Consider the following 27,315-nt stretch of genomic DNA (forward strand, 5'->3'; position numbering starts at 1 on the left):
ACATAGACTTTGTCGGATATACACGACATTGCATTCTTTTCCACTCTCACAGTATAATTTCTATACTGTAGAGAGCGAATTGCAAGCACTTGTGCTCTCGGCACTAGGCTACTTTCTACACAGTCTCTGTACACACTCATGTTGAAATTGCTCTTTACAAAATGTGTAGGCACCCCTTTACACACCTTCTTTTCATCCCCACTATGTGTTTCCACGCAATAGACTTTGGGGCCCGAGAACACCCCCCGGGATATCAAATCACTCCCCGTCTCTGATTTTAACATTAATAGTTAGTTGGGGGATTGAAGTTACACCAGCTCGGGATAGTGAGATGGATTTCAGTTGGTGGAATCCATCCGCGGGCTGATGTGCACCCCATTTTGAAAATCACCCAATAAATCTTCAGTCCCATTTACCTTTACCAGCATAGAATCTTTAACACAATCATAAAATTGAACCTCCCCCTCCCGGGGCCAGTGCACCTTGCACACTTTTTAAAAAAATGACAACATGAGCTTTTTTGAAATTTCCAGTACTGAACTACCGCCTGCAATATTCTTGTTTAGTACTACATTTTACTTTTGCCTGTGTAGAAGAACCAGGCCAGTCTCTATGCTCGTGAATGATGTAAAATTTGGGTCTGCAATAATTCGTGCACACTCTAGAGGGTCAGTCACGACGTCGCAGCGAGATCTATTACGAACGCTTTCACACATTTTGCCAAACGCTGAATTTAGAATGAGCTTATACATTTCCTTCTCCACCTTTGAAGTTGCCCTAGAGCGTTTATTAACAAAGGTGTCGATAAACGTTTTCAAATAGGGTCGCTGATTGAACTGCAGGACCCTGTGTATTTTGGTGATTTTGAAACCATTGCTCACCATCCAGTGCAAAAGCACATGGTGAACAACGATATTCTCTTTAGGGTCCAAATCAGCAATCAGTTTCTGTTTAGATGGAGTCCAATGCATCCCCATATCCTCAACCACTTAACGATTATAGTGGCTCAGAGAGTCCCTGCTCACGGGCCGATTGATACAGGGAAAGACACAATCTTTGACTGAGTCGTGAAGCACCAGTGGAATGTGACCGTCAACTTTAAAGAACCATCCTTGTGGACCATTGTCCTCGACGGAGGTAATATCGGGGAACTCACATGGATTCTCAAGCCATTGATAGTTCCCACACGGCAAAGAATAGTGGGACATTGCCGAGGGGTATAATGAGTTCATGTCCAAGAACACTGCATTTGACTTAGCACCGGTGCTTTGTCCGCTCGGAACGGTTGATAAGACGTGGTCCCCATTAAAAAAATACCCACCCCGCATTGAACGCTCTACAAAAAGTTGCTGATCTACGTCGGTGATTAGGCATATTTACTCCCTGCTAATTTTTAAAATTAAATCCATCACTAAATGGGGTGTGGAAAAATAATAGCCTATATCTAAACCGAACTCTGAATAGATTTGGTCTGTAGTCTTACAGACTATATCCAACAGAGTTAGAACGTCACTGGCCAAGTACAGTCTACAATAATCCCACCCATTTTTACAATTCCCCTTGGACCACACCTTCTTGGCAAACTCATAATCCTCGGCTGTGCATTCACTGTTGGTCAGTGAATTGTAAAAAGCTTCAATTGGAAGTAGTTTCTCCTCACTTAAGCGTGCGCCAGAACAGTAATAGTCGTATGAATATACACCTTTGCAGGTCAACAGGTCATACATTTCACTGTCTGGAAAGTGCTGTTTAAGCAAGGGAAAGCTATCAAAATTGTCGCTTTTTTGCACATGAATCAATTGACTCAATGCCTTGGGAAAAAAACTAAAAGAATCTAAAAACCTGATTTTATTCCAGCACGTATGCCCATTATCCACTGCCTGCCATTTCAGTTCGAGAAGCAATAGCTTCTCGGCCGATTTGGGAATAATGTTGTAGATAAATGAACCATTTACCCATGGACAATCTACTCCCCCTCCCTCCTTATGCATACGTGCCAGGGCCGGTAAAATAAATTTTAAATCATAATTGGAATTATGAATAAAAACAGGGATAAAAAACTGCTGGCTCACATGTAAATTACAAGGTTGATGCGCACCCCCTCTAAAATTACTACCCCCCGAGGATAGTTCCTGCCACAAGTGATTATGTTATCTGACTTTCCCCCTCCCCCCTCTTTTCCCTTTAGTCCCCTTATCCTTCTCCTCTGCAAACTCCCCCTTACAAACCCAACATATTTTTTGATTTTTAATCGCGAGACGATCCTCTGCGGACAACACCATTGGATAATGCGTATTTCTCAAACGAGAAAAAGTACCATTAGCCGTGCCAATCAGTTTAGTCAATGCCTTGACCATGCACTCGGGCCCCTCATCCAATTTTTCTACTATTTCTAACAGCCGCATGGTGTTAGAACTGTTTCTTTGCGCGTAGGCGTAGGACACTGCAATAGCCAGATGTTCTTTGACTTGGTTTGGAAATTTGGGATCATTCATCCCCACCAACTTAGCCTCACAGTCCAAAGATATTTTGTTGCACTGGGGAAGGGTATTCTGAAAATTTTTAAAACGTAGAATGGACCAATCCCCTGAAACCGTTTCCACTGTCTGATAGCCGTGGCGACTACAATGCCTCATGTGACACCGTAGTTTTATATCAGTCCAAAATCTAGAGAGGCATGTTGGACAGTAGAAACGTTCCCCCCGCCCCTTCGTACCGTCCCCCCGAACTCGACTAATGTCAGTGATAGGGTTAAAATGACCGATTGCGTTCGGTTCACTAGGTGGCGTGTATAACAACCAAACCCAGTGTTTAACCAAATCAACTGACGGACCCCTTACGGGGAAGACCACCCCCTTCTTTTTTAAACGAACCCCATCTTCAAATTCTGTTTCGTACTGAACCAAAGTAACGCCAATATTTAAATGGGCATTAGCCCTTTCAAAAATGTCAATAGATCGAAGCGTTACTGGGTATTTTCCCTCTAAACAAGAAAAATCTACAATTGGGAAATCAGACCCATCCTTCCCATGCACAGCCCAATTGTCTAAATTCGTCTTGCTAGCGTCATCTGCTACAGGCTGAAAGGCTGATATGAGGAAAGCATATCTGAAACACTTTTGATCTGTTTCAAAACGGATCCGCTGGACACCACGACAACCTACTAGATCTGGATTATATTTTAAAACTACTGCCCTTTTTCCCACCTGCCCCCCCTCTTAAAATAAAATATTTCTTAAATTTACATATATTTACGCTTAAATTTGCAACAAAAAGAACTAGAGATCCCCTACCATTTTCATTAAAGTTCTCAAGATGCGTTATAATTTGATCTACCCAATCCGTGAAAGCACCCCCAAAATTTTTCAAATTTGAATAAACCAAACACATCTCGGAATGTACATAATGATAATAAACTTCACTTTTCCCCTCATTTAAATAGAACACTTTTAAAACAATAGAGACCTTAATTGATTCCCTCCCCCAAAACTGAATTTGGTTCTCCAGACGTGCATGAATTTTATCTACATTGTTTTACACAGTTTCTATAGGGTCAAACACAAATTTCCCCCCCATTAGTTTATTACAGTGATCACCAAACGTCGTAGTGTAAACAACTATTGCATTTAAACTTGTGTTGGTTAATTGAAAATCGGGAAGAGTTGTACCCCCCGCCCCCTCTGGGATATTTCCCCCTCCCCCCACGTGTTAAACAAAATCTGGCGTATGTTCCACGTCAGTTGTTGGAAGTGGGCTCGTTAGGGTATCGAAGGCTGGAGGAGGAGGGTTCCCTGTGAAATCATTTAAAGGTTGCAAAGTGTTCGGGCTCAAGTCTACCAGCTCAACTGTGTTAGCTTCTACATTAAAAAAATCAGCTAAAAACTCATCAATATCGAAAGGTACTTCAATAGAGTTAATGATTTCGTTGTCCTGAATCTCCACTGGCGGTGTTAGAATTGGTTCTTCCTCTTCTTCACTGGACGGAGAGTAGGGGACCAATGCTCGTCCGATCTATAAATGAAAAAATAGCTTATTTTCAAAGTGTTCAAATCACCCATACTGTTAAAATTTGAATTATTATTTAAAGTCAGAGCTTAATAGTAGTAGTAGCAGCAGTATGAGCATAGTCGCATTTGGTTAATTCAACTGAAAGAAAATCAAACTTAATATAAGATAAATAAAATCTAAAACGCCGCTTTACATGAAAGGCTGCAATTTGATTTTGTTCAAAAAAAAAATAGCTTATTTTCAGTGTTCAAATCACCCCTACTAATTTTTTTTTTTTTTTTTTTGCGGTGCTTTTCGGAGCCACAGCGCATCCTGTAGTGCTTCTCTGGCCTGCAGCGCTTCCCACTGCGCTTCTCGGGCCTCAGCGCTTCCCACTGCGCTTCCCCGGCCCCACCACGTGGCTCCCTGCCCCCCCCCCTTTACACAATGCCCGTCAAAAGTTGAAATAATCGCTTAGACTGCATAAGTCGCTATTTTTTCTCTAATTCCATACGGATTCAGTGAACTCATGAGCTTAATTATTGTAAGCCGCGCAAGTGTTCCAATTTCCAGGATTGAACTTCAAAATGTCGGAAACCGTTAGCTTGATTCCCCCTCGCTAAAATCAATGCAATGGTTTGTAAGCTATTTTCAGTGCAAATTAGAACGTCAATATGTGCAATAGATAAAAGGAATAATCTCTCTTAAAACTATGTGAAGAATAGCATTCACGGAGTTTCAAAGGTACCTAAAAATATTTGCTTATGAGATGGCGGCGAAGAGATATGGGGAATGCATTGAAAATAGTAAAGATTAGAAAAAATAGCATTTTGAGTTTCAAAGGCGGTGATTATTAATTGAAATTACCTAAAAATATTAGCTTATGTGATATCGAAGCGATAGCAAAGATTAGAAAAGAGCGGTTTCTTTGCAAAAAAATTACATTAGATATCTCCGAGGGGGGTGGGGGAGAGAAAACAATGGTTGCGGGCGAGGGGTTAATATTTTAACATCTCGCAGAGATAAGTTTATATTGGGATTGAAAAAGAAAAAACATTGGAAGAAATAGATAGGTAGGAAAAATGCTTACATTTGCATAATCCGTCTGGGCTTGGGCATCCGAAGGACCAGGCATTGTATCTTGTCCTGAAAGCCCTGCTGTATGACTGGGGTTCAAATGGATCATATCATGTCCATCACTATCTTTCGCAGCCGGGCTAGTGATATACTGGGCTCATGCAGCCGAGGCTGCAACTTGACGAGGCAGCATTGAGGCTTGATTAAGAGGGGCTTGCATGGATGGCTGCACTTGGGCAGGCAATACTTGTTTGGGGGGCTTCGGCCAGCGACCATATTGCATAACTGTTGCCTTCGCTGGGGTCGCATTATTAACCCTCACTTTCTTAGCGGGTGGTGGCGATTGGCATTCTTCACAATTTGCCTTAAAAAGAAGAGAAAAAAGTTAGTATTGAATTAATTTTCCCATTTTCTCAGAAGGAAAGTTATTAAACATAATTTTGTTTAGAAAAGTATTTATTGCAAAGAAAGCACAACGTAAATAAATTTCTTGAAATATACTTATCGCATCCTTTTTTTGAATCTGAGAATTACGGCTCACTGAGCCGATCAAAAGCAAGCCTATAGAAGTCGGCATTATTTCTTATTTTTAGGTGTTTCTGTTCTTGTCTGGTTTTAATCTGCATTGAGCATGCCTTGTTTGATGCATTTAAAGTATTAACGGTATTTTTATCTTTCCATATCCTTTTACGATAGCTGGTATTTACCCCACATACAGAAAAAACACCCCGAGGAAAATAATCCCCACGGAAAATATCCCTGAGAAAAGACATGGAAAAATATCCCCTCCCCCCCCCGAAAGATATCGCATCCTTTTGAATCTGAGAATAACGGCTCACTGAGCCGTTCAAAAGCCGGCCTATATAAGTCAGCCTAATTTCTTATTTTTAGGCGTTTCTGTTCTTTTCTGGTTTTAATCTGTATTGAGTATGCCTTGTTTGATGCATTTAAAGTATTAATGGTATTTTTTATCTTTCCATATCCTCTTACGACAGCTGGTATGTACCCCACCCACAGAAAAAACACCCCTCGGGCAAACGTCCCCAAGGACAATAAACATGAGACAAGCTCTTGACCAATATCCCCTCCCCCCACCGCCCGAGCACGTCGCCTTGGGAATATGAGAAAGAAGAATTAAGGCGCACGGAGCCGTTCAAAAGCCGGCCTATATAAGTCAGCCTAATTTCATATTTTTAGGCGTTTCTGTTCTTTTCTGGTTTTAATCTGCATTGAGCATGCCTTGTTTGATGCATTTAAAGTATTAACGGTATTTTTTATCTTTCCATATCCTTTTACGATAGCTGGTATTTACCCTACCCCCAGAAAAAACACACCTAGGAAAATAATCCCCACGGAAAATATCCCTGAGAAAAGACATGGAAAAATACCCCCTCCCCCCACCGAAAGATATCGCATCCTTTTGAATCTGAGAATTACGGCTCACTGAGCCGTTCAAAAGCCGGCCTAGTTTGTTTGAAGAAAATCCCCCCCTAATACTAAACGTTGAAAATGTGAATATTTAGTCAAACATCGAAGCATTGATCTGAGCTATGGTTCTTTTTCAGTTATCCAATAAATAAAAACATGTTTTTAGTCGCGTCCTTTTGAATCTGTGAAATCCATTGAAACTAAACTGCTAATGAGCAGGAAGTGCTTTAAAAAGGGTCAGAGCTAATTATAGGCGTCGCGCTGGAGCCTTATGTCAAATCAGAGCGGGCTAATAACAACAGAGCGATGGATGTTAGAGAAAAGATTACAATTGAGAAAAGCCAAAATTTAACGAAAGGATAATTATTTCTTTTTGTGAGAATTTGGGATTGTAAAACAATGGTGGGAGGGGGTTAGGGTAAAAAGAATATATTTTATGTTTTCCAGTGATTATAATGATGTTTGTATGGTTTGGTGGGGGGGGGGTGAGGGGTTTGGGGTAAAGGAATATATTTACGTTTTAGCTGAATATACTGGAGGATGTCCAAGGAAAATTCGTTTGAAAATAAAAATGCACTTACATTGCTAATTGCGGCTGCCAAGGCCTCAAGCTCATCAATTATATTAATTGTTCTATCCATTCTAGTTGTTTACACTGTGTCAAAATACTTTCTGATAATTTAATCACATTGCATGTGCGTTATATACGAAATCTCAAGGGCGAATTGTTATGTAACGGGGAAAACCATATGTAACAAGCCCTCTGATTGGTTGAGAAGGGGGATGTAACCGACTCGCTGATTGGATGAGAAGAAAATACGTGATCTAACTGTTTCCGGGAAACTCATAACATTGAACAATTTTATCCACAACAACAAATACTATTTCTGGACACCATGACATTCGCCTCGAGCAACAACAAGAAGGAAGTGTCATTGACCTGCCCCCATTAGACTCAATAATCCATGAACGGGACAACGTTTCTGTTTTTCAAATTCTCACTGACAAAATCCATAAAAACATCAAATAAATTGACCAACACACATAACCATCCATGAAAACAGACATAAATGTGACAAAGTTCCTGTTTTTCCAAGTGAGAAAATTCCTGTTTTTTCATTCTCAGTGAGAAAAGCATAAACCACGTGGTAATCGTGGGAGTTATTATGGCCATTCTACTATCAGTAAAATTCTTATGCGGCATATTTTTTCAGGAATGGGACTAACTTGTTAACCAGCAAAAATCGTAAATTGTTTTCAAAATGCAGCAATTTTCGTCTCTGTTTCTTGTGTTGGATCATTTGAAGCAAACCCCTTCGGTTCTACAGAGCAACTGCTGACATATTCTAAATTTTTGTCATATTTCTTTAAATTTTTAGTAATTCTTGATCCTTTTGAACCTAATGAATCAGCTGGACCCACATAGTGCTAGTTCCCATTTTCTTCTTGGTGCAAGCCAAAAACTGTGATTAGTTTATGAATTGAAAATAATTAGTTAATTACAAACCTTGAAGGTGTTTAAATGATCAAAAACAGAAAACTAATGCAACCACTGTGGAATGGATAATGGGCAATGTTCATACCTATGCCAATAAATTCAAGTCGCAGTGCTTCAATTGCCTGGGTCGTTAGGAATAATCCCTAAAAGACCACAGGCAACGGACAGGTAAAAAAAAGTAGAAAAGAATGACCAAAAAGTAAAATGTTCCGGGGATTAAGTTTTCTGGAGATTTTCGGGAGATTCGGTATCTTCTTTTCTTGTCGGGAGATTGATTAGAAATTCGGTAGATCTCCCGAAAAATCGGGAGAAGTGGAAACACTGATTCCCATCTCTTTTTTGTTAGTAGTGAGGGGTAATGGATTTAAACCGGCCCATATGGGGCAAAATATTACGGGTACTAGCCCCTTAAGACGTTATTATGTGCACCTGGGCAATAGCACAGATGTATAGTACATCTACGTCATAGAAAATGTTTTATAAGAGACACAGGTGCATATTACATATTAGGGAAGATTTTTTATATTGTTTATAGGCTCTAAGAACCTAAGGGTGTACGGTAAACCTTCAGGGCTTTTCTTTAACCCCAGGATTTCTTTGGGTTTTACTTAATAGAGAGTCTTTTAAAAAAATACTACTTCGCGGTTTATACAATATATTTTTACAAACTGTTTTAAACCCAGTGGCTCCAGATATTCCCCTATATTTATAGAATTCTGAAATAACTAGTGTTTTGCAGATAACTAAGCTTTTTTGAATTTTTAACAGAGTTAAAACCGTGTCGTGAAAGTTATTGATTCTTATGGCCGGTATGAATTATATTGAGAGCCAAATGAATTATATTCTTTTTTTTCAGGCCACCTAAGTGTTTTCTTATTCCCATCTCTGTTTTGTTAGTAGTGAGGGGTAATGGATTTGAACCGGCCCATATGGGGCAAAATATTACGGGTACTAGCCACTTATGACGTTATTATGCGCACCTGGGCAATAGCACAGATGTATAGTACACCTACGTCATAGAAAATGTTTTCTAAGAGACACAGGTGCATATTATATATTAGGGAAGATTTTTTCTATGGTTTATAGGCTCGAAAAACCTAAGGGTGTACAGGAAACCTTCAGGGCTTTTCTTTAACCACAGGATTTCTTTGGGTTTTACCTAATAGAGAGTCTTTAAAAAACCTTCAAGGGCCCTGCAAGTGGGGAACCTTCAAGACGGTGGACCCTAGCGAGCAATTCCAGCAGTTCTCAAGCAATAAATTCCAATGGGACCCCCTAGCAACCAATTCCAGCGGTAGGGAGGCCTTAGCGATCAATTCCAATGAGGGCCCCTAACCTAACCACCATGACCTTGTATCTAATTCCAAAGGGGCCCTCTAGCAACCAATTCTACCAGGGACACTAGCGTGCAACTCGAACGGGGCCTCTAGCATCCAATTACAACGAGAGCTCCCTAGTATCAAATTTAATCGGCCCCTAACATAACTAACATATCCACCAGGGGTTCCCAACAATCAGTTTCATCGGGGGGGGGGGGGTCCCCTAGCGATCAATTCCGACGGGCCCCCTTAGCAACCATTTCTACCGAGGTCCCTTGCGAGCAATTCCAACGGGGCCCCGAACCTAACCAACGGGGCCCTAACAAGAAATTCCACCGGAGGAGGAGGGGCCTAGAATCCAATTTCACCGTCAAGAAAATTTTCTTCGAGAATTTTTTCAAGATTTCTTTGGTTTTTACGTAATAGGGAATATTTACTTATGTTAAAGATGACGCATTCTCACGTGATCTCTTTCTTCAGAACCAATGAGGAATCCCCAATTGTAACTGAGGAGGTCACACACGTCGGGCGCTACGTAATAACAATGCACACGTGGGCTGTTACGTAATACGATATGAGATTTTTTTTTTGAAGACGTTTTTTGTCAGGGAACTTTTATATTTCAAAGATTATATCCATGTTAGGATTCAAATGGGATTCCCCCTCAAAGGAATGGAGCGCTAACCACATGGACCAAGAAAGCCTTTCTAATATTTAGATTTGGGATATAGATTCTACGAAAAAACCTATTGCACGCAAGGAGAATCTCCTGGCCCGCATACTAGAACGATTAAATTAATCGCAAGTTTCAGACAATTTCCACATGAGAGAATAAACATCTTATTACTATTGATTTTTTGTCTATTAGATACGCCTGTTTATAACATTATTAATTTTCTATCGTGATCTAGGCAGGTTGAGTTAGCTATTCAATCAATGAAATGTTAGATAGCATGGGTTTTAGATATTTTATTCTGTAAATGAATACGTTTTGAAGTTTTATCCTGGAACAAGAAATATAACGTACACAGACTTTTGTACATACAGAATATATTGATAAAAAACGTTATAAAATCATAAAATCACAGAAAAAGCATTTAAAACTCAACTAATAGAAAAACAAAAGGTGAAAAAGCTTACAAAAGATAAAATATAAGCAACAACAAGTGTGAATTAAAGAAAGGCGGGGTATTAAACTGGTAAGCCAAGATTGTCACCAGTATTGGGGCTGGTAGCCACCATTGGCACCAGTATTAGTGTGGTAAGGTACGGGTGTCACCACTTATTGGTGCAACAATGGTGCCTGGCCCCAGGGTATGATAACGTGATCGAACGGTCAAATGGTCAAATTCTAAGGCCAAGGATGCATCCAACTCGGGTCACCACTAAAAATCTCTAGGTATCTCCTTGGAAGGTAACGGACTCCCCGTTGTAGGTATGATAATGACTGTGTTTAGCGCAACTCTTTTCGTACCCTGTCTGGGTTCCTGGAAAAATAATCTTCACAGCTGTAGAAAATAGCTTACTTGTAATCTTCCAAAAAGGTCCCACACATATAACAACTCTGAAAAAAACAGACTCCCCAAACGGGGTTTCAATGTAGACTAACTCAAAACAATATTCATTCTGTATAACAAACTTTGCATAGGGATGGACCTTTGCTTGGCCCTAGCCAATCCTCTCAATCACCATCCAAAGTCCATTCTACTTTTTCGTAATTTTACCTTTCAATGGCCCAGACCCGGAAGACCAAAATAGAATATAACTTCAAAGCTTACCTATTGCGAGAGAATCTAGCTTAGCAACCAGAGTTTAACTTATGATTAAAATTATCTTGTGGGCAAATATAATTACAGAAAAGAAAATAGGTCATTTATGTGAAAAGAAAAGAAACAAGGGGTGGAACCCCAACACCTCCCCCCCCCGTAAGATAAATGACCACCCATGCGCAACGCTGGTCCGGCCTTACAATCATAACACTAAACTTCAACTTTACAAAATGTATTTGTCTTCTTTCTTCTAACAGTGCCTGTGCTTCCACCGCTTGGATCTGTCGTCATCCACACGTCTCTACTGTAGAATCACCATTGTCTCTGTCATATGGCATCCACATCTTGTTTTGAAAATTGAAGTCCCCAGGATTCGCAGGACATGATCGTGCTCAGCACAATCAGAAATACAAATTTTCTCGCTCTCACGAATTTACATTTGAGAGGAGCAGCGAATCCGTTTCTGGCACATTTGATGATGCCAGTCATCATGAAAAATTGGCTGCACAAGCCTCTAAATTTCCATCTGTTGAAACAACCCCACACCTCACTTAAAATGTAAATTGCCCCTTGGCATAATTTCAAATAATCTAAGGCCGAAAATGCAAAGGTCTGTAAAAACGACAAGGGTACTGAGAAATCAGCTAAAAGTTTGGGCGAATCACTAATCAGTTCGCTCTGGGTTCCCTCCCTTGAGATAATCAGATGAAGAATATGTGTTGATGCTAATTGAAGATGAAATTTGGATACATCTCCCACTGAATACAGTTAGCCGGAAATAATTGTCAATTCCCATGAAGAATAACAACTATGAATAGGGTTACTGGACAAAGGTTTGGGTGAAGTTTGAAGTGACTGGGAGCGAGTATTCCCCAAGGACTCCAGATCAGAGAGGCAAAATCTCGGTAAAGGGATCACAACTTGTTGCCAGTTGTGCATTGAGGAAAAGGGCTATCTTTCGCGACTTCCCGCAGGGGATCTTCACCAAGGGATTCCTCCCCCTCATAAAGGATCGAAATCTCTTTTGAGTTTATAGTACTAATCTTAGATTCCTTCCCAAGTTCTTCCAATCCAACCCGACATTCAATATCTCCCAAATTTTCCCCATCCCGTTGTAGGTCGTTCATATCTTTTTTCTAAACATATTGTTTTATTCCCCATGGGTCTTGGACCTCTTTGTCCCCCCTATTATTTATGTTACTTAGGCACAGCCCATCCAACTTTTTATTTTTCATCCTATTATCCATTTTATTTATGTTAGCGAGGCACAGCTTATCCAACTTTTTATTTCTCGCCACTGCAGGCTGAATCTCCAAATTTTGTCTCTTTTTAGCACTTTTCTTTTCATCTCTACTTTCTCAAACCTTCCAATCGCGCACATTAAATCATCATTACATCTGAATTGGACTCCAGCGTCCATTATCTTTGACTGCATTTCTTTATTGTAGTGCTGTTTTTCATCTTTTCTCTCTCTTTTAGTCTTCTTTACTTTTACTGCAGAAAAAAATATTTCGTCATCAAATGGGAACTGAACTCCGACATTTAGTTTTTCATATTGTACTAAAATTTCTCGAACTTTACGAGGAAAAGCGTGTACAGTAAATGTCGTCTCCTTTTTCTCTGGTACAAACAGTTCTTCATTTTGGGAAAGGCGTCTCCCACTCGTTAAAACTGTTCTCAAGTTTTACATTTTCTGGAAATTTTCCCGAAAAATCATTCTCGCGCGTCATATTTTCAATATTATGTGGTCTGTTTACTTCTGCATCCTATTTTTGTGGATTATCAACATTTTGAAAACGAGTATCAAGCATTTTGTTTTTCCGACAGGGGGGCTCAGCCTCCCAATTTGTTTTATGTGCCGGTCCACCTTCTCCCCTTGTCAATGAAGTAGCAAGTTTTCCCGTAAAAGTGTTTAGTGTCTGGTAATTTTCATTTTCTCGTGATTCATCCTGAGACAAATTAATATGGCTATCCGACGGCCTATAAGTAATTTGTGATAAAACGTCATTTTATGATAATCCCCAACAAGTTTCCATTACTCTGTCAATTGTTTTTGCAATGTCCTGGTAATATTTTCATCGGAGTCCCTACAGGCCTGTCTTTCCTCCTCTACATTTTCCTCAATTATTTCGTATAATTTAGAGGTGTATCCTTTTCGCGGTTTAGAATTTTTCTTAATTAAAAGAAGAACGCTGCCAATAATTCCCATCTGAAATTTGTCAACCCTCTTATTTCATTCTTTATATGGTTGAAAATTTGCTCCGAGTGCTGTTGTATAAGCCTGGTAAGCGATGTTTTCCTTTTTGCCAGACGGCCGAACCAGATCTAATTTATTATTTAGATCTCGTATAAGCTCATGACGTTTATAAACCTTATATCCTCCTTAAATTCTCTTAATGCATAAAATTCACTTTGAAGAATTTCAAGAATTGCTAACCTTTCTCTTTTGTTTTCATTAACGATTTCTTCATGCATTTGCAATTGTTTTCTATCAGCCTCCGTAAGGATTTTGAAAGCAATATCCTCTGCCTTACTAGCTTCGTTGAATTCTGCTAGTTTTCTCAAAATCTCCCTATGGCTATTATTAATGCCTTTAGACGAGATTCTTGTTAGAAAATCTTGGTTGATAAATATCTTAGAACGACTATTTAATCTAGAGCTAGCGTTTTTAAGGTTAGTTGGTCTCCATACATCCGAAAACCAGAAATATTTCGGTTGATCTCTCTCAAAAGCCTCCATATGGGCCTTTTCTCCTCTTTCTGCTTCGTTTCTACCTTTCTTTTCTTTCATGTCTCTTTCTTTATAGACTATAGACTTTCTTTCTAGCCCTTTATAGACTCTTTTTATAGACTTTCTTTCTAGCCCCTTCGTACTCTTTTCTATTCTTTCTAATTTCATCTTTCTCAGCCTGCATTTTTTTCTTATATTCTCGGTGCTCTCTCTTAAATGCCTCCATTTTAGCCTTTATTTCTATTTTCCTACTTTTTCTATAGGCTTCACTTGCCCTTCTCGGTCTGGAGTTAATCTTATCTCTGTCCGACATTATTTCAAAACTCCGTTAACTTCAAAATCCGTCTTCAGTCTAAATGAAAATTCTTTTACCCATGTAACTTCCGGCCTCTCGCCAAAAATTGGTGCGTTTTAATTTGCCGATTTTATGTGGAGGGGGGCGCAGTCTCTCTTGTCTCACAATTTAACTAGTCACGTTATATATTGATTCCTAAATGTTATTTCTTATTATTGTCTAACTAGGCAAAGCTCAGATAATTTTTTTCTCTTCGCGATTTTTTATATGTGACCAAAGTATGGTACTATGTAGGCTAACTCAACCTATCTCTTCGAAAACACGGAATTCTTTTACTATCAGGTTTACCGATAGGACCTTTCTTGCTGCCACAAGTATTATACTGGTAAGCCACAATTGCCACCAGTATTCGGGATTGTAGCCACCACCCCAGCCACCACCACCAGTATTCGTGTGGTAAGGTGCGGGTGTCACCACTTATTGGTGCACAAATGGTGCTACACCATTCTCTTATAATGGGATGCCCGTGATTACCACAACGGTTCTGTAAATATAGGGTTTGTTAACATCCAATTTACAATATACCCTGCTCTAGGGTATGATTACATGATTGAAAGGTCAAATGGCCAAACTCTAAGGCGAGGGTGCACCCAAGTCGGGTCACCACTAAAAATACCCTAGCTATCTCCTTGGAGGGTAACGGATCCCCCGTTGTAGGTATAATAATGACGGTATTTAGCGCAACTCTTTTCCTATTCTGTCTGGGTTCCTGGAAAAATAGAGTCTACAAGGCTGTAGAAAATAGCTTACTTGTAATCTTCCAAAAAGGTCACACACATATAACAACTCTGAAAAAAACAGACTCCCCAAACGAGGTCTCAATGTAGACTAACTCAAAAATAATATTCATTCTGTACAACAAACTATGCATAGGGGTGGACCTTTGCATGGCCCTAGCCAATCCTCTCAATCACCATCCAAAATCCATTCTACTTTTTCGTAATTTTATCTTTCAATAGCCCAGACCCGGAAGACCAAAATAGAATTTAACTTTAAAGCTTACCTATTGCGAAAGAATCTAGCTTAGCAACCAAGGTTCAACTTATGATTAAAATTTTCTTATAGGCAAATATAATTACAGAAAGGAAAATAGGTCATTTATCTGAAAAGAAAAGAAAAGAAACAAGGGGTAGAACCCCAACACGAGGGTACTAGCAAGAATTTCCAGGGAAGCAGGGCTGGAGGACTGTTATTAAATATAAATTTCACCCATATTAAGAGTTATTTCTGAGATGTATTAATGAAACTGCCACGTTTCTATTGCTCCATTAGACAAGCCTGCAAGAAAAAAGACACACATTTTTTTTCACTATCAATTATTTCTGGTAGGTTTTAATGGAAATGCCACATTTATTTAAGCCACGACTATGTATATTTTGCACCACCGTAACAATATGTGGCTAACCCACCCTAACAAGCAATTCCATAAGGGGGTCTTGTTATTAGAGGTAAAGTTTTATTTACGCTATAGTTCAGGTTTTACAAACCTCCTATAAGCCAAAATAACGAACTTTGCATTTTTTTTTTCTAGAAGAAAGATCACGATGCGCGTGTGCTGTGGGACAGTCTTTTTTGGCTAAACTAAATATCAATGTTAACCGTTTATTCTCTGCGACCACCTGAATATTTAGAAATGAATGCACCAACGTATGGTATTGCTGCTTCTGAAAATCTCGAAATAATTCTAAATCAATTAACTATCTCAGACTTTTCACGCAATAGTTCTTTTGACCTTTTTTGGCTAAAATTGTTGCTTTGTACCACAAATGCCTGACAACGCTGCGATGCTGGGGGACAGTCCTTTTGTCTAAAATAAATGTCTAAGTTAACCGTTATTTTGTAGGGCTGCCTACACCTTTAGAAATGAATGCGCTACTGTACGGCATTACTGCCTCTGAAAATCGAGGCTCAATATGTGTACAGTTTTTCGAATCAATTAACTATCTCAGAATTTTCACACAATAGCTTTCTTGGCCTTCTTTTGGTAGAATTGTCGTTTCACATCACAAAATGCCTGAAAGTGCCATACTGTTATGGGACAGTCTTTTTTAGCTAAGATAAATGTCTATGCTAACCGTTTATTTTGTAGTACTACCGGTACCTCTAGAAACGAATGCACCATAGAACGGTATTGCTGCCTCTGAAACTCGAGATTCAATATGCGTATAGATTTTTAAAGCAATTGACTATCTCAGAATTTTCAAACAAGGCCAATATATGTCAATTTTATTTTCTTCGTGAAACTTATTTTATTTTAATTTTATCTTCGTGAAAGTTGTTTTATGTTTTTTTTGTGAAACATGTTGCATATTGATTTTTTTTTCTTCGTGAAACTGGTTATAAGTTAATTTTTTCTCTTTATAAAGCTTGCTGCATATTGATTTTTTGTTCATGAAAGATTTTGTATGTTGATTATTTTTTCGTGAAACCTGTTGCATGTTAATCTTTTCCTTGTGTAACTTGCTTTACTTTTAGTTTTACCTCATGAAACTTGTTGTACGTTGATTTTTTACTTCATGAAACTTATTTTATCTTGATATTTTTCTTCGTGAAACATGTTGCCTGTTAGTTATTTGTTTTTGAAACTTGTTGCATGCTGATTTACTTGAAACATGTTGCATGTTGGTTTTTCTCGTCCTGAAACATGATGCATGTTGATTTTTGTTTGTGAAACTTATGGCACGCTAATTTATTGTTTGTAGAACATAATGTATGTTGACTTTTTTCTTCGTTAAACTTGTTGCATGTTGATTTATTGGAAATTGTTGCATGTTGCTTTCTTCGTGAAACAAGATGCATGCTGATTTTGTTCGTGAAACTTGTTGCATGTGGATTATTTTTGCAAGAAACTTATTGTATCTTGAATTGTGTTTTCGAAAAACTTGTTATATTTTTTTTTCATGAAACTTGTTGCATATTGATTTTCCTCTTCGTGAGACTTATACATGGATTTTTATCCTTGTGAAACCGGGTTTGTCCGTGGAACTTGTTGTATGCTGATTATTGGTTGAAACTTAAGTGGAACTTGTCGAAACTTAATTTATCTCGATATTTTGTTTTCGTAAAACTCGTCGTATGTTCATTTATTCTTCTTTCGTATAACTTAATTTATCATGGTATTTTTCTTCATGAAACTTGTTACATGTTGTTTTTTTTCTTCGTGAAAAATGATTAATGTTGATTTTTGTTCGTAAAACCTGTTGCAAGTGGATTATTTCTTCAAAAAACCTAATGTATCTTGATTTATGTTTTCGAGAAGCTTGTTATATTTTTATTTCTTCTTTATGAAACTTGTTTCATGTTGATTTTTCTCTTCGTGAAACTTGTACAATAATTTTGCTCCTCAGGAAACTGGTTTTGTTCGTGGAACAAAAAATACAAAAAAAAATTTGCTTAATTGTAAAATACCTCTAACAGAATGAAAAAAGGGTGGTGCGAAACACAAACTACTTGCTACAAAACACAAAATTCTAACAATTACCCAATTACTTCTTATAGAATGCGAAAAGTTCATTTATAGTCCAAAATAATTCCTACAAAACAGAAATAATTCTTACAAAATAAGAAAATACTTTGCACAATCCTAAAATAGTTCTAATAAAATTAAAAACTAGTTGGCGCAGCCAAAACACAAAATTCTAACATCATCCCAAGTACTTCTTATAGAATACAAAAAGTCTATATATAATCCAAAACAATTCCTACAAAAGAGAAATAGCTCTTACAAAATACAAAAAATACTTTGCACAATTCAAAAAATTGTTCTAACAGAACGAAGTTGCTGCAGAAAACAAAATACTTGCTACTAAACACGAGCTTCCAACAGCATTCCAAATACTTCTTATGGAATACAAAAAAGTTCCAACATAAACCAAATAATCCCTACAAACCAGAAGTAACTCTTACAAAATGAAAACAAATTCTTTATACAATTTTAAGATATTTTCAACAGAACAAAAAATAGTTGGTGCAGAACACAAAATATTTGCTATAAATTGTAAAAATTCTAAAAACATCCTAAATGCTTCTTATATAATACAAAAAAGTTCAAACATAAACTAAAATAATTCCTACAAAACAGAAATAACTACTATAAAATACAAAAATACTTTACACAATTCTAAAATAATTCTATCAAAATGAAAAATTGTAGGTCTTGAACACAAAATACTTGCTAGAAAACGTAAAAATTCTAATAACACCCCAAATACTTCCTATGGAATACTTTAAAGTTCAAACTTAATCCAAATAATTCTTAAAAAACAAAAGTTTATTCCTACAAAATACAAAAATGCTTTACATAATTCCAAAACAGTTCTAACAGAATGAAAAATAGTTGGAGCAGAATAAAAAACACTTGCTACAAAACACAAAATTCTAACAAAATCACAAATGCTTCTTATATAATACAAAAAGCAGTGGCGGATCCAGGGGGTGAGGAGGGCGTGCGCCCCCTTAACTAGTCTAAAGTAGTGTAATTTACTTAATTAACGCAAGTTTCTGTTAAATAAACTTGCTGCTAATGCAAGTTTATCTGATAAACCTATTTTGCGCCAAACCCTTAAAAAAATCCATGGTCCGCCCCTGACGAAAAGTTCAAACATAACTCAAAGTAAAATCTACAAACAAAAATTTTTCTTACAAAATACAAAAAATACTGTGCACAATTCTGAAATGGTTTTAACAGAATGAAAAATATTTGGTGCAGAACACAAAAGACTTACTACAAAACAAAAATTCTAACAACATCCCTAATACTTCTTCTAGAATGCAAAAAAGTTCCATTCCTACAATCATTCCTACAAAACTAAAATCATTCCTACAAAACAGAAATATTTCTTAGCAAATACAAAAATACTTTGCACAATTCCAAAATAGTTCTAACAGAATGAAAAATAGTTAGTGCAGAACACAAAATACTTGCTTACAAAACACAAAAACTCTACCAATTTCCAAATACTTCTTATAGAATACAAAAAAGTTCCAACCCAAAATAATTCCTACCAAACAAAATAAATTAGCGAGTGTAAAACATTTTTAGACCTTAAAAGGGCTGTTGGATAATTTTTGTCTAATAGTGATGTTTATATTCACTTAAACCTTTGCCGCTTCTTCGGATATCCGATGCATTTTTTCTTTATCAGGTACCTTCTCAGGCACCCATTGAGGGAAATATCGAACTTTATCTTCGGGGTGATGAATTGGATACAGGTATTCCTCACAACTGAAGTCTTCCAAGTTGAATAATGGGATGTGTCTATCACATTTTTCTATTAAGAGCTTATCCGTATAAACACCTTGTACACTAAAAAACTGAATATTGCTCGAATTTCCTCTTGTATTTTTTTTTATTTCATAACCATTTTGATTGCCAGTTCTTATGATTTCATCATAAAAGCCATTTCGGTTTTTAAAATTTTATGTTGCACGCCATCGTTTTTATTATACTTAAACATATTGTACTTGAGATTTCATTTATAGCTATAAACTTAACGACATTGTTTATCTAACAATAGGAAAAATCCAAGGGCAGCTGAGTGTCGGTTGCAGATATCTGGGGTTAGGATATATGACTCAATGTTTACATGTCGTGATGACTAAATCTCACGGGATTTGTTTGGGTTCCGAGGGGATCTTTATAATTTAATTATAGCAGGTTTTGAAGGTCAACGACACGTGGCTTGATGAATCTTACTATTCATATGCTTCAGCATTGAAAATAAGTTCAGTGTGTCAACATTGATTATTTTCAACAGTTATTATAAGTTTAGGCTTGACTGACTCAGAATATATCGGATTGAAACATTCCTCGTGTTGTATCATTTTTGAAGCGATATTCCTTCTGTTAGACCAGCAATGTCGTGAAGTTTATAGCTATAAATAGAATCTCAAATAAAATATATTTAAGTATAATAAAAACGATGGTGTGCAACATTAAATTTTATAAACCAAAATGGCACATATGATAAAACCATAAGACCATGCAATGAAAATGGTTGTGAAATGAAAAGAAGTACAAGAGGAAATTCAAGAAATTTTCAGTTTTTTGGTGTACAATCTGTTTATTTTAAGGGAAACGTCCCAACAGATAAGCTCTTAACAGCGAAATGTGATAAACATATTCCATTATTCAACTTGGAAGACTTCAGTATTGAGAAATACCTGTATTCAATTCATAGCCACGAAGATGAAGTTAGATATTTCGCTTAATAGGTGCCTGAGAAGATACCCGATAAAGAAAAATTCATCAGATATCCGAATACCTAAACTTTTGTTCCTTATATAAAAAAAAGACTGAAGAAGTGGCAAAGGTTAAAGTGAATCTAACCTATAATGTTGGACAAAAATTACCGAAGAACCCGGCTAAAAAGGTTTTACACTCACTAATTTATTTTGTTTTGTAGGAATTATTTTGTAGGAATTACTAATTTATTATTGTATTATTTGGTGTATTCTACACCAAATATTTTTTATGATGTTAGAACTATTTTAGAATTACGCATAGCTTTTATTGTATTTTGTAAGACATATTTCGGTTTTGTAAAGAATGATTATGGATTATGTTAGAAGTTTCTGTATTCTAGAAGAAGTATTTAGGGTGCTGTTAGGATTTTTGTGTTTTATAGCAAGTATTTTGTGTTATGCACCAACTATTTTTCATTCTGTTATAACTATTTTAGAATTGTGCAAAGTATTTTTGTATTTTTAAGAATAATTTTTTGTTTTGTAGAAATTACTTTGGATTATGTTTGAACTTTTTGCATTGTTATAGAATTAGTTAGCGTGCTGTTAGAATTTTGTATTTTGTATCAGGCGATTTCTGTTACACACCAACTATTTTTCATTCTGTTAGAACTATTTTAGGAATATTTAAAGTATTTTTGTATTATGTAGAATATTTTTTGGAGGAATTATTTGGATTATGTTTGAACTTTTTCGTATTCCATGAGAAGTATATGGGGTGTTGTTAGAATCTTTTTGTTTTGTAGCAAGTATTTTGTGTTTAGGACCAACAATTTTTCATTCTGTTAGAATTAATTTTAGAATTGTGTAAAGTATTTTTTTATTTTGTAAGATTTATTTCTGTTTTGTAGGAATTATTTGGATTATGTTTGAACTTTTTCGTATTCCATAAGAAGTATCTGGGATGTTGTTAGAATTTCTGTGTTTGTAGCAAGTATTTTATTTTCTGAAGCAACTATTTTTCGTTCTGTTATAAATATTTTAGAATTGTGCAAAGTATTTTTGTAAGAGTTATTTCTGTTTTCTATGAATTATTTTGGATTATGCGTGAACTTTTTGTTTTCTATAAGTATTTGGGATGTTGATAGGATTTTGTGTTTTTTAGCAAGTATTTTGTTTCCTGCACCAACTATTTTTCATTCTGTTAGAACTATTTTAGAATTGTTTAAAGTATTTTTTATTTTGTGTTCCACGAACAAAACCGGTTTCACGAGAAGAAAAACCAATCTACAAGTTTCACAAAGAGAGAAAAATCAACATGCAACATGTTTCATGAAGCAGAAAATAAAAATTTAACAAGTTTATCGAAGACATAAATCAAGATACATTAAGTTCCTCCAAGAAATAATCCAACTGCAACAAGTTTCACGAACAAAAGTCAACATGCATCATCTTTGGCGAAGAAAAAAACATGCAACAATTTTCAAGAAGAAAAATATCATGATAAATAAAGTTTTACGAAAGAATAAATCGTCATCCAACAAGTTTCACGAAGAAAAATATCGAGATAAATTAAGCTTCACGAACAATGATCAGCACGCAACAAGTTCCACGAACAAATCCGGTTTCACCAGGAGAAAAACCAATGTACAGGTTTCACCAAGAGTAAAATCAAGATGTAAAAAGATTCATGAAGAAAAAATAAAAATATAGCAAGTTTCTCGAAGACATAAATCAAGATATATTAAATTTCTTGAAGAAATAATCCACATGCAACGAGTTTCACGAACAAAAAGCAACAGAGAAGAAAAAAACAAGCAACATGCAACAAGTTTCAAATAAATCAGCTTGCAACACGTTTCACGAAGAAAAAACCAATATACATTATGCTTCAAGAACAATACATTAGTATGCAACAAGTTTCACGAACAAAAACAACATGTATCATGTTTCACGAAGAAGAAACAAAATGAAACATGTTTCAAATAAATCAGAATGCATCAAGTTTCACAGTGAAAAAATTGACATACATTATGTTTCACGAACAATAAATCAGCATGCAACTAGTTTCAAAAACAAAAAACCAACAAGCAACATGTTTCACGAAGAAAAATATCAAGATAAAATGAGTTTCATGAAGGAATAAATCAACGTAAAACAATTTTCACAAGGAAAAACTAAAAGTACAACAGTTCACGAGGAAAATATTAACATACCAAAGGTTTCACGAGGAAATAATCAACATACAACATGTTTCATAAACAAATAACTCCATGCAGCTAGTTTCATGAAAAAGAAAAGAAAATAATATGCAACATGTTCCACGAAAAAAAAAATCAACATAAAACAACTTTCACGAAGATAAAATAAAAATAAGACAAGTTTAATGCAAAAAAATTACGATAAAATAAGTTTCACGGAGAAAAAATTATCGGGGAAAATTGATCTTATTTGAAAATTCTGAGATAATCAATTGATTCAAAACTCTATACGCATACTCAGCCTCGAGTTTCATTGGCAGTAATTCCAAATGGTAGTACATTCGTTTCTGAATGTGCAGGTAGTCCTATAAAATAAACGGTTAACAAAGACATTTGTTTTAACCAAAAAGATTGTCCCACAGCCAAGCGGTGTTTTCAGGCATTTTTTGATGCAAAACGACAATTCAAGCCAAAAAAGGTCAAAAAGCTATTGCGTGAAAATTCTGAAATAGTTAATTGATTCGAAAAACTAAACACTACTAGGCCTCGAGTTTCAGAGGCAGTAATGCCGAACGGTAGTGCATTCGTTTCTAATGGAGCAGGGAGTCTTAAAAAAATAAACGGTTAACATAGACAATTTTTTTAGTAAAAAAAAGACTGTCCCGCAGGACACAAGCATCCGTGATCTTTTTTTAGCAAAAAAATTCGAAATTCTTTATTTTTGCTTATAGGAGCTTTGTAAAACATGAACTAAAGAATAAATAAAACTTCTCTGATAACAACCTCTAATAATACCCTCCCCCTCTGGAATTGCTTGCTAGGGTGGGTTAGCCACAAATTCTCACGGTGGTGTGAAATAAGCATAGTCTTGGCTCAGAGAAACATAGCGTTTTCATTAAAGTTCTCAAAAATAACTGAATGCAAAAAATGTGTGTCTTTTCCTTGCAGGCACGTCTAATGGCACAATAGAAACGTGGTATTTACATTAAAACGTCTCAGAAATAACTCTTAATGCGGTTTAAATGTATCTCTTATAACAGCCCTTCACCCCTCCCCCCTGGACTTGCTTTCAAAGATCTCCGTTTTTCTTTAATTCACGCTTGTTTTTGCTTATCTTTTATCCTTTGTAAGCTTTTTCGAGTTTTGTTTTTCCGTTTGTTGAGTTTTACCTGCTTTTTATGTGATTTCATGGTTTTTGCTTATATTTTATCTTTCATAATTTTCATATTTTGTTTTTATTTGTTGAGTTTTACTGCTTTTTCCGTGACTTCGTGATTTTATAGCGTTTTTTATCAATATATTTGGTATGTACAAAAGCCTGTGTACCTTAGATTTCTGGTTCCAGGATAAAATTTCAATATGTAATCATTTACGCAATAAAATATCCTAAACCAATACTATGTAACATCTCACTGATTCAATAGCTAACTGAACTATCTAGATCACGTTAGAAAATCAATAACGCTGTAATTGGCAGGCTTATCCAAAAATAAATATTATTGAGATGTTGATTCTCTCATGTGGAAATTGTCGGAAACTTGTGATTAATTTAATCGTTCTAGTATGCAGGACAGAAGATTTTTTTTGCGTGCAATAGGTTATTTCGTAGAATCTTTTTCCCAAATCAAATTATTAGAAAGGCTTTCTCGGTCCAGGTGGTTAGCGCTCTATTCCATTGAGGGGGAATCACATTCGAATCCTAATATTGATAAAAATCTTTGGAATATAAAGGTTCCCTCAGGAAAAACGTATTAAAAGAAAATAATATCTCTTAAAGTATTATAGAACAACCCCACGTGTGCATTGTCATTACGTAACACTCCACGTGTTTGCCCTCCTCAGTTACAAGCGGGGATTCCCCATGGGGCGTGAAGAAACAGATCATGTGAGAATGAGTCATCTTTAACATAAGTAAACATTCCCCATTACAGAACAACCAAAGAAATCTTGAAAACGTCTTGAAGAAAAATGTCTTGACGGTGAAATTGGACGCTAGCTCCCCCCAGTGGAATTGCTTGCTAGGGTGCCGGTGGAGATGGTTGCTAGGGGGCCCCGTTGGAATTGCTCGCTAGGGGACCCCCGATGGAATTGATTTCTACCCCCCCCCCCCCTCCCCCAGTGGTTAGGTTAGTGTCCCAATGAAATTGGATACTAGACCCCCGGTAGCTAAGTTACAGCTCCCGATTGGAATTGTTTTCTAAGGGTCCTGGTGGAATTGGTTGCTAAGCGCCCCGTTGGAATTGCTCGCTTGGGCCCCGCGGTGGAATTGGATTCTAGGGCTTTACTGGAATTGATTACTAGGTAGCACCATTGAAATTGATTGATAGGAGACAGCTGGAATTATTCACTGTTGGAACTAGTTGCTAGGGCGCCCCGTTGGAATTGGATACTAGGGTCACGGTGGTTAGGTTAGGGGCCCTCGTTGGAATCGATCGCTAGGGCCCCATTGGTGGAAATGATTCCTAGGGCCTCGTTGGACTTGGATACTAGGGCCCCACTGAAATTGGTTACTAGGTAGCCCTATTGAAATTAATTGATAGGGGACTGTTGGAATTACTCGCTTGGGTCCGGCGTCTTGAAGGTTCCCCACTAGCAGGGCCCCCTGTAGGTTTTTTAAAGACTCTCTGTTTGGTAAAACCAAAGAAATCCTGTGTGTAAAGAAGCCCTCTGAAGGTATCCCCTACACCCTTAGATTTTTTTTTAGCATAACAACCACAGAAAAAACATTCCCTATGATGTAACATGCACCTGCGTCTCTTAGAAAACATTCTCTATGACGTATGTGTACTATACACGTGCACTATTGCCCAGGTGCGCGTAATAGCGTCTGAAAAGGCTAGTCGCTCTAATAGTTTAACCCCTATGAGCCGGTTTAAATCCGTAACCCCCTCACTACTTTTGTTGCGTCAGTTTGGTTTTTTTTAATAAAATGCAGAACTCCACAAACATAGGGAAATATGAAAAATGGATGCACAGAGGGCTAAAATACTACCGAATAAAAATTCCAAGAGAGCCAAAAACCGTCCATTCAGCTCCCAGTGTCAGAAGCCGCAATGCTCCTCGGTAGTAAATTCGTACCTAAAGATACATATAGTTCACACAAAATAAAAGATTAATATCGTCAGTAACCTTTAAGCTTTATTTAATTAATCTACTTTGTTTGAGGCTACCTAAAATAGTTCAGAGCGGTGGCAGATCAAGCGGGTCAGGGAGGGGAGGGGCTGGGCCCCTCAATATTTTTCTGACTTCCTTATTAGTTTTTTTTCTGTTTTTCACTCTTTTTTAAAAATAAATTTGTATATTCCTCCACCCCCAAGATTTTGCTTGTTGGTGCCCTTGTCACGTCCTCTCCCCCCCCCCATCTTTTGCTATAGATCCACCCCTGGTTAAGAGAGGTTTAATCTTACGTATGAGCTATTAGGGAGGAGGGTCAGTTGTTGTTTCCGTTTCTGGGGAGAGGTACCTGAAAGCCATCAAAAGTATAATTTTAGGCCAATTTTTTATAAAACGGCACTAAGTCTTCAGATGAATTGTCGGAAGGTTTTTAAGAGTTGCATACAACCGTATACTACTCAGCACCGTGGAACTGCATAGAATGAAAATTTTATCAGCGGCAACATCTGTCCTCAATACCGTTGATGTTGCTCAGACAAAACATCTTCGAAGGGTCAAGGCTCTTCGTCGAAATTGGAGAATTGATTTACATTTAAGGTAAATTCCAAAATATAGTCGTATTTCTTTTAACAAGGTCACTTTTCCCTGATAGAATGTCGTCTAAAAAAAATCAAAAACTAATTCAAAATTTGATCTTGAAAACATTTCAAAGCAATCAATTTTTTGAATAGCATATAGAATGCTGACTATATTCCATATCACGAGTAATGAAATCCATATAAATCACATGTTGACGATTGACAGGAAAAAACCGGGCATGTATAATTGTCCAGAAATCCTTAAGACGATTTTAGGTTTAACATACGCATGACTCAAAACAACATTGCTAAAGCCTATTAACAATGAGATTTTACTAATACTAACGTTTAGCTTTCGCATTTGCGAGCGGTTAGATGCTAGACTTAAAATCCTTTGTCCTTGAGGACAGGGGTTCGAGTCCTAGTGTCGTTAGTTATTTGATTTGGAACGGGGGTCAGTGGCACAACTCTGCAAGCTCAGCCAGAGTTGACCCAGCTCTAAATGGGTACCCGGAGAAATATGAGGAAGGTAAACAGGAAGGGTATGCGAAAGCACATATTGGCTGGCCCCCAGCCCCTATTGCTCTTCCTCGCTGAAGGGCCATGAGACGAAGATCAGCACTCGCCAGTAGGGACTGTAAAGTCCAGTGCAGTACTCTTTATCTTCATCTTTTTTTTAATCAGAAATTTTCTTGATAATAGTAAAATCCTGATAAATCTTGATATTAATAGTTAAATCTTGATAATAGTAAAGTCTCAATGTGAATGAACCTTTAAAACAAAACAAAAAAAATACAAAAAAAAGGAAAAGGCTCTACCTTCTAACATAGCAAAAAAAAAAATTGGCAAAATGTAGCAACGTTTTCCAACAACAAAAATTCAGACTGATCTATTTGCTCCAAGTTTATGTTTTGGAAAGAGATCAGAAGCTCGGGGCCAAAATATGACGTGTTAAATATTTTCATAGTATCTTCCACCGTAGCTTTTCGTGTAAATTTTTACTTACATTAAGTTAAACTTGATCTTTTTCAATTCTATCAAGATTTATTAAGAGTGAAAGAAAAAAGAAATACAGG

General features: G+C 36.9%; 1 protein-coding gene across 1 annotated transcript in view; it reads right to left on the bottom strand.

Annotated features, from left to right (window-relative positions):
- The window catches only part of LOC148945212 (uncharacterized), a 47,300-nt gene extending 20,200 nt beyond the window's left edge, over window positions 1-27,100 (bottom strand). The window contains exon 1 of the mRNA XM_089099205.1: window positions 27,058-27,100. Coding sequence (XP_088955331.1) covers window positions 27,058-27,067 — 10 coding nt within the window. The 5' untranslated portion in view covers window positions 27,068-27,100. The remainder of the gene's footprint in view (window positions 1-27,057) is intronic.
- Between the last annotated feature and the right edge of the window lie 215 nt (window positions 27,101-27,315).

The sequence above is a fragment of the Artemia sp. Qi Xiang Cuo genome, chromosome 13 (genome assembly GCF_049724085.1).
Source record: "Artemia sp. Qi Xiang Cuo chromosome 13, ASM4972408v1, whole genome shotgun sequence".
Lineage (NCBI taxonomy): Eukaryota > Metazoa > Arthropoda > Branchiopoda > Anostraca > Artemiidae > Artemia > Artemia sp. Qi Xiang Cuo.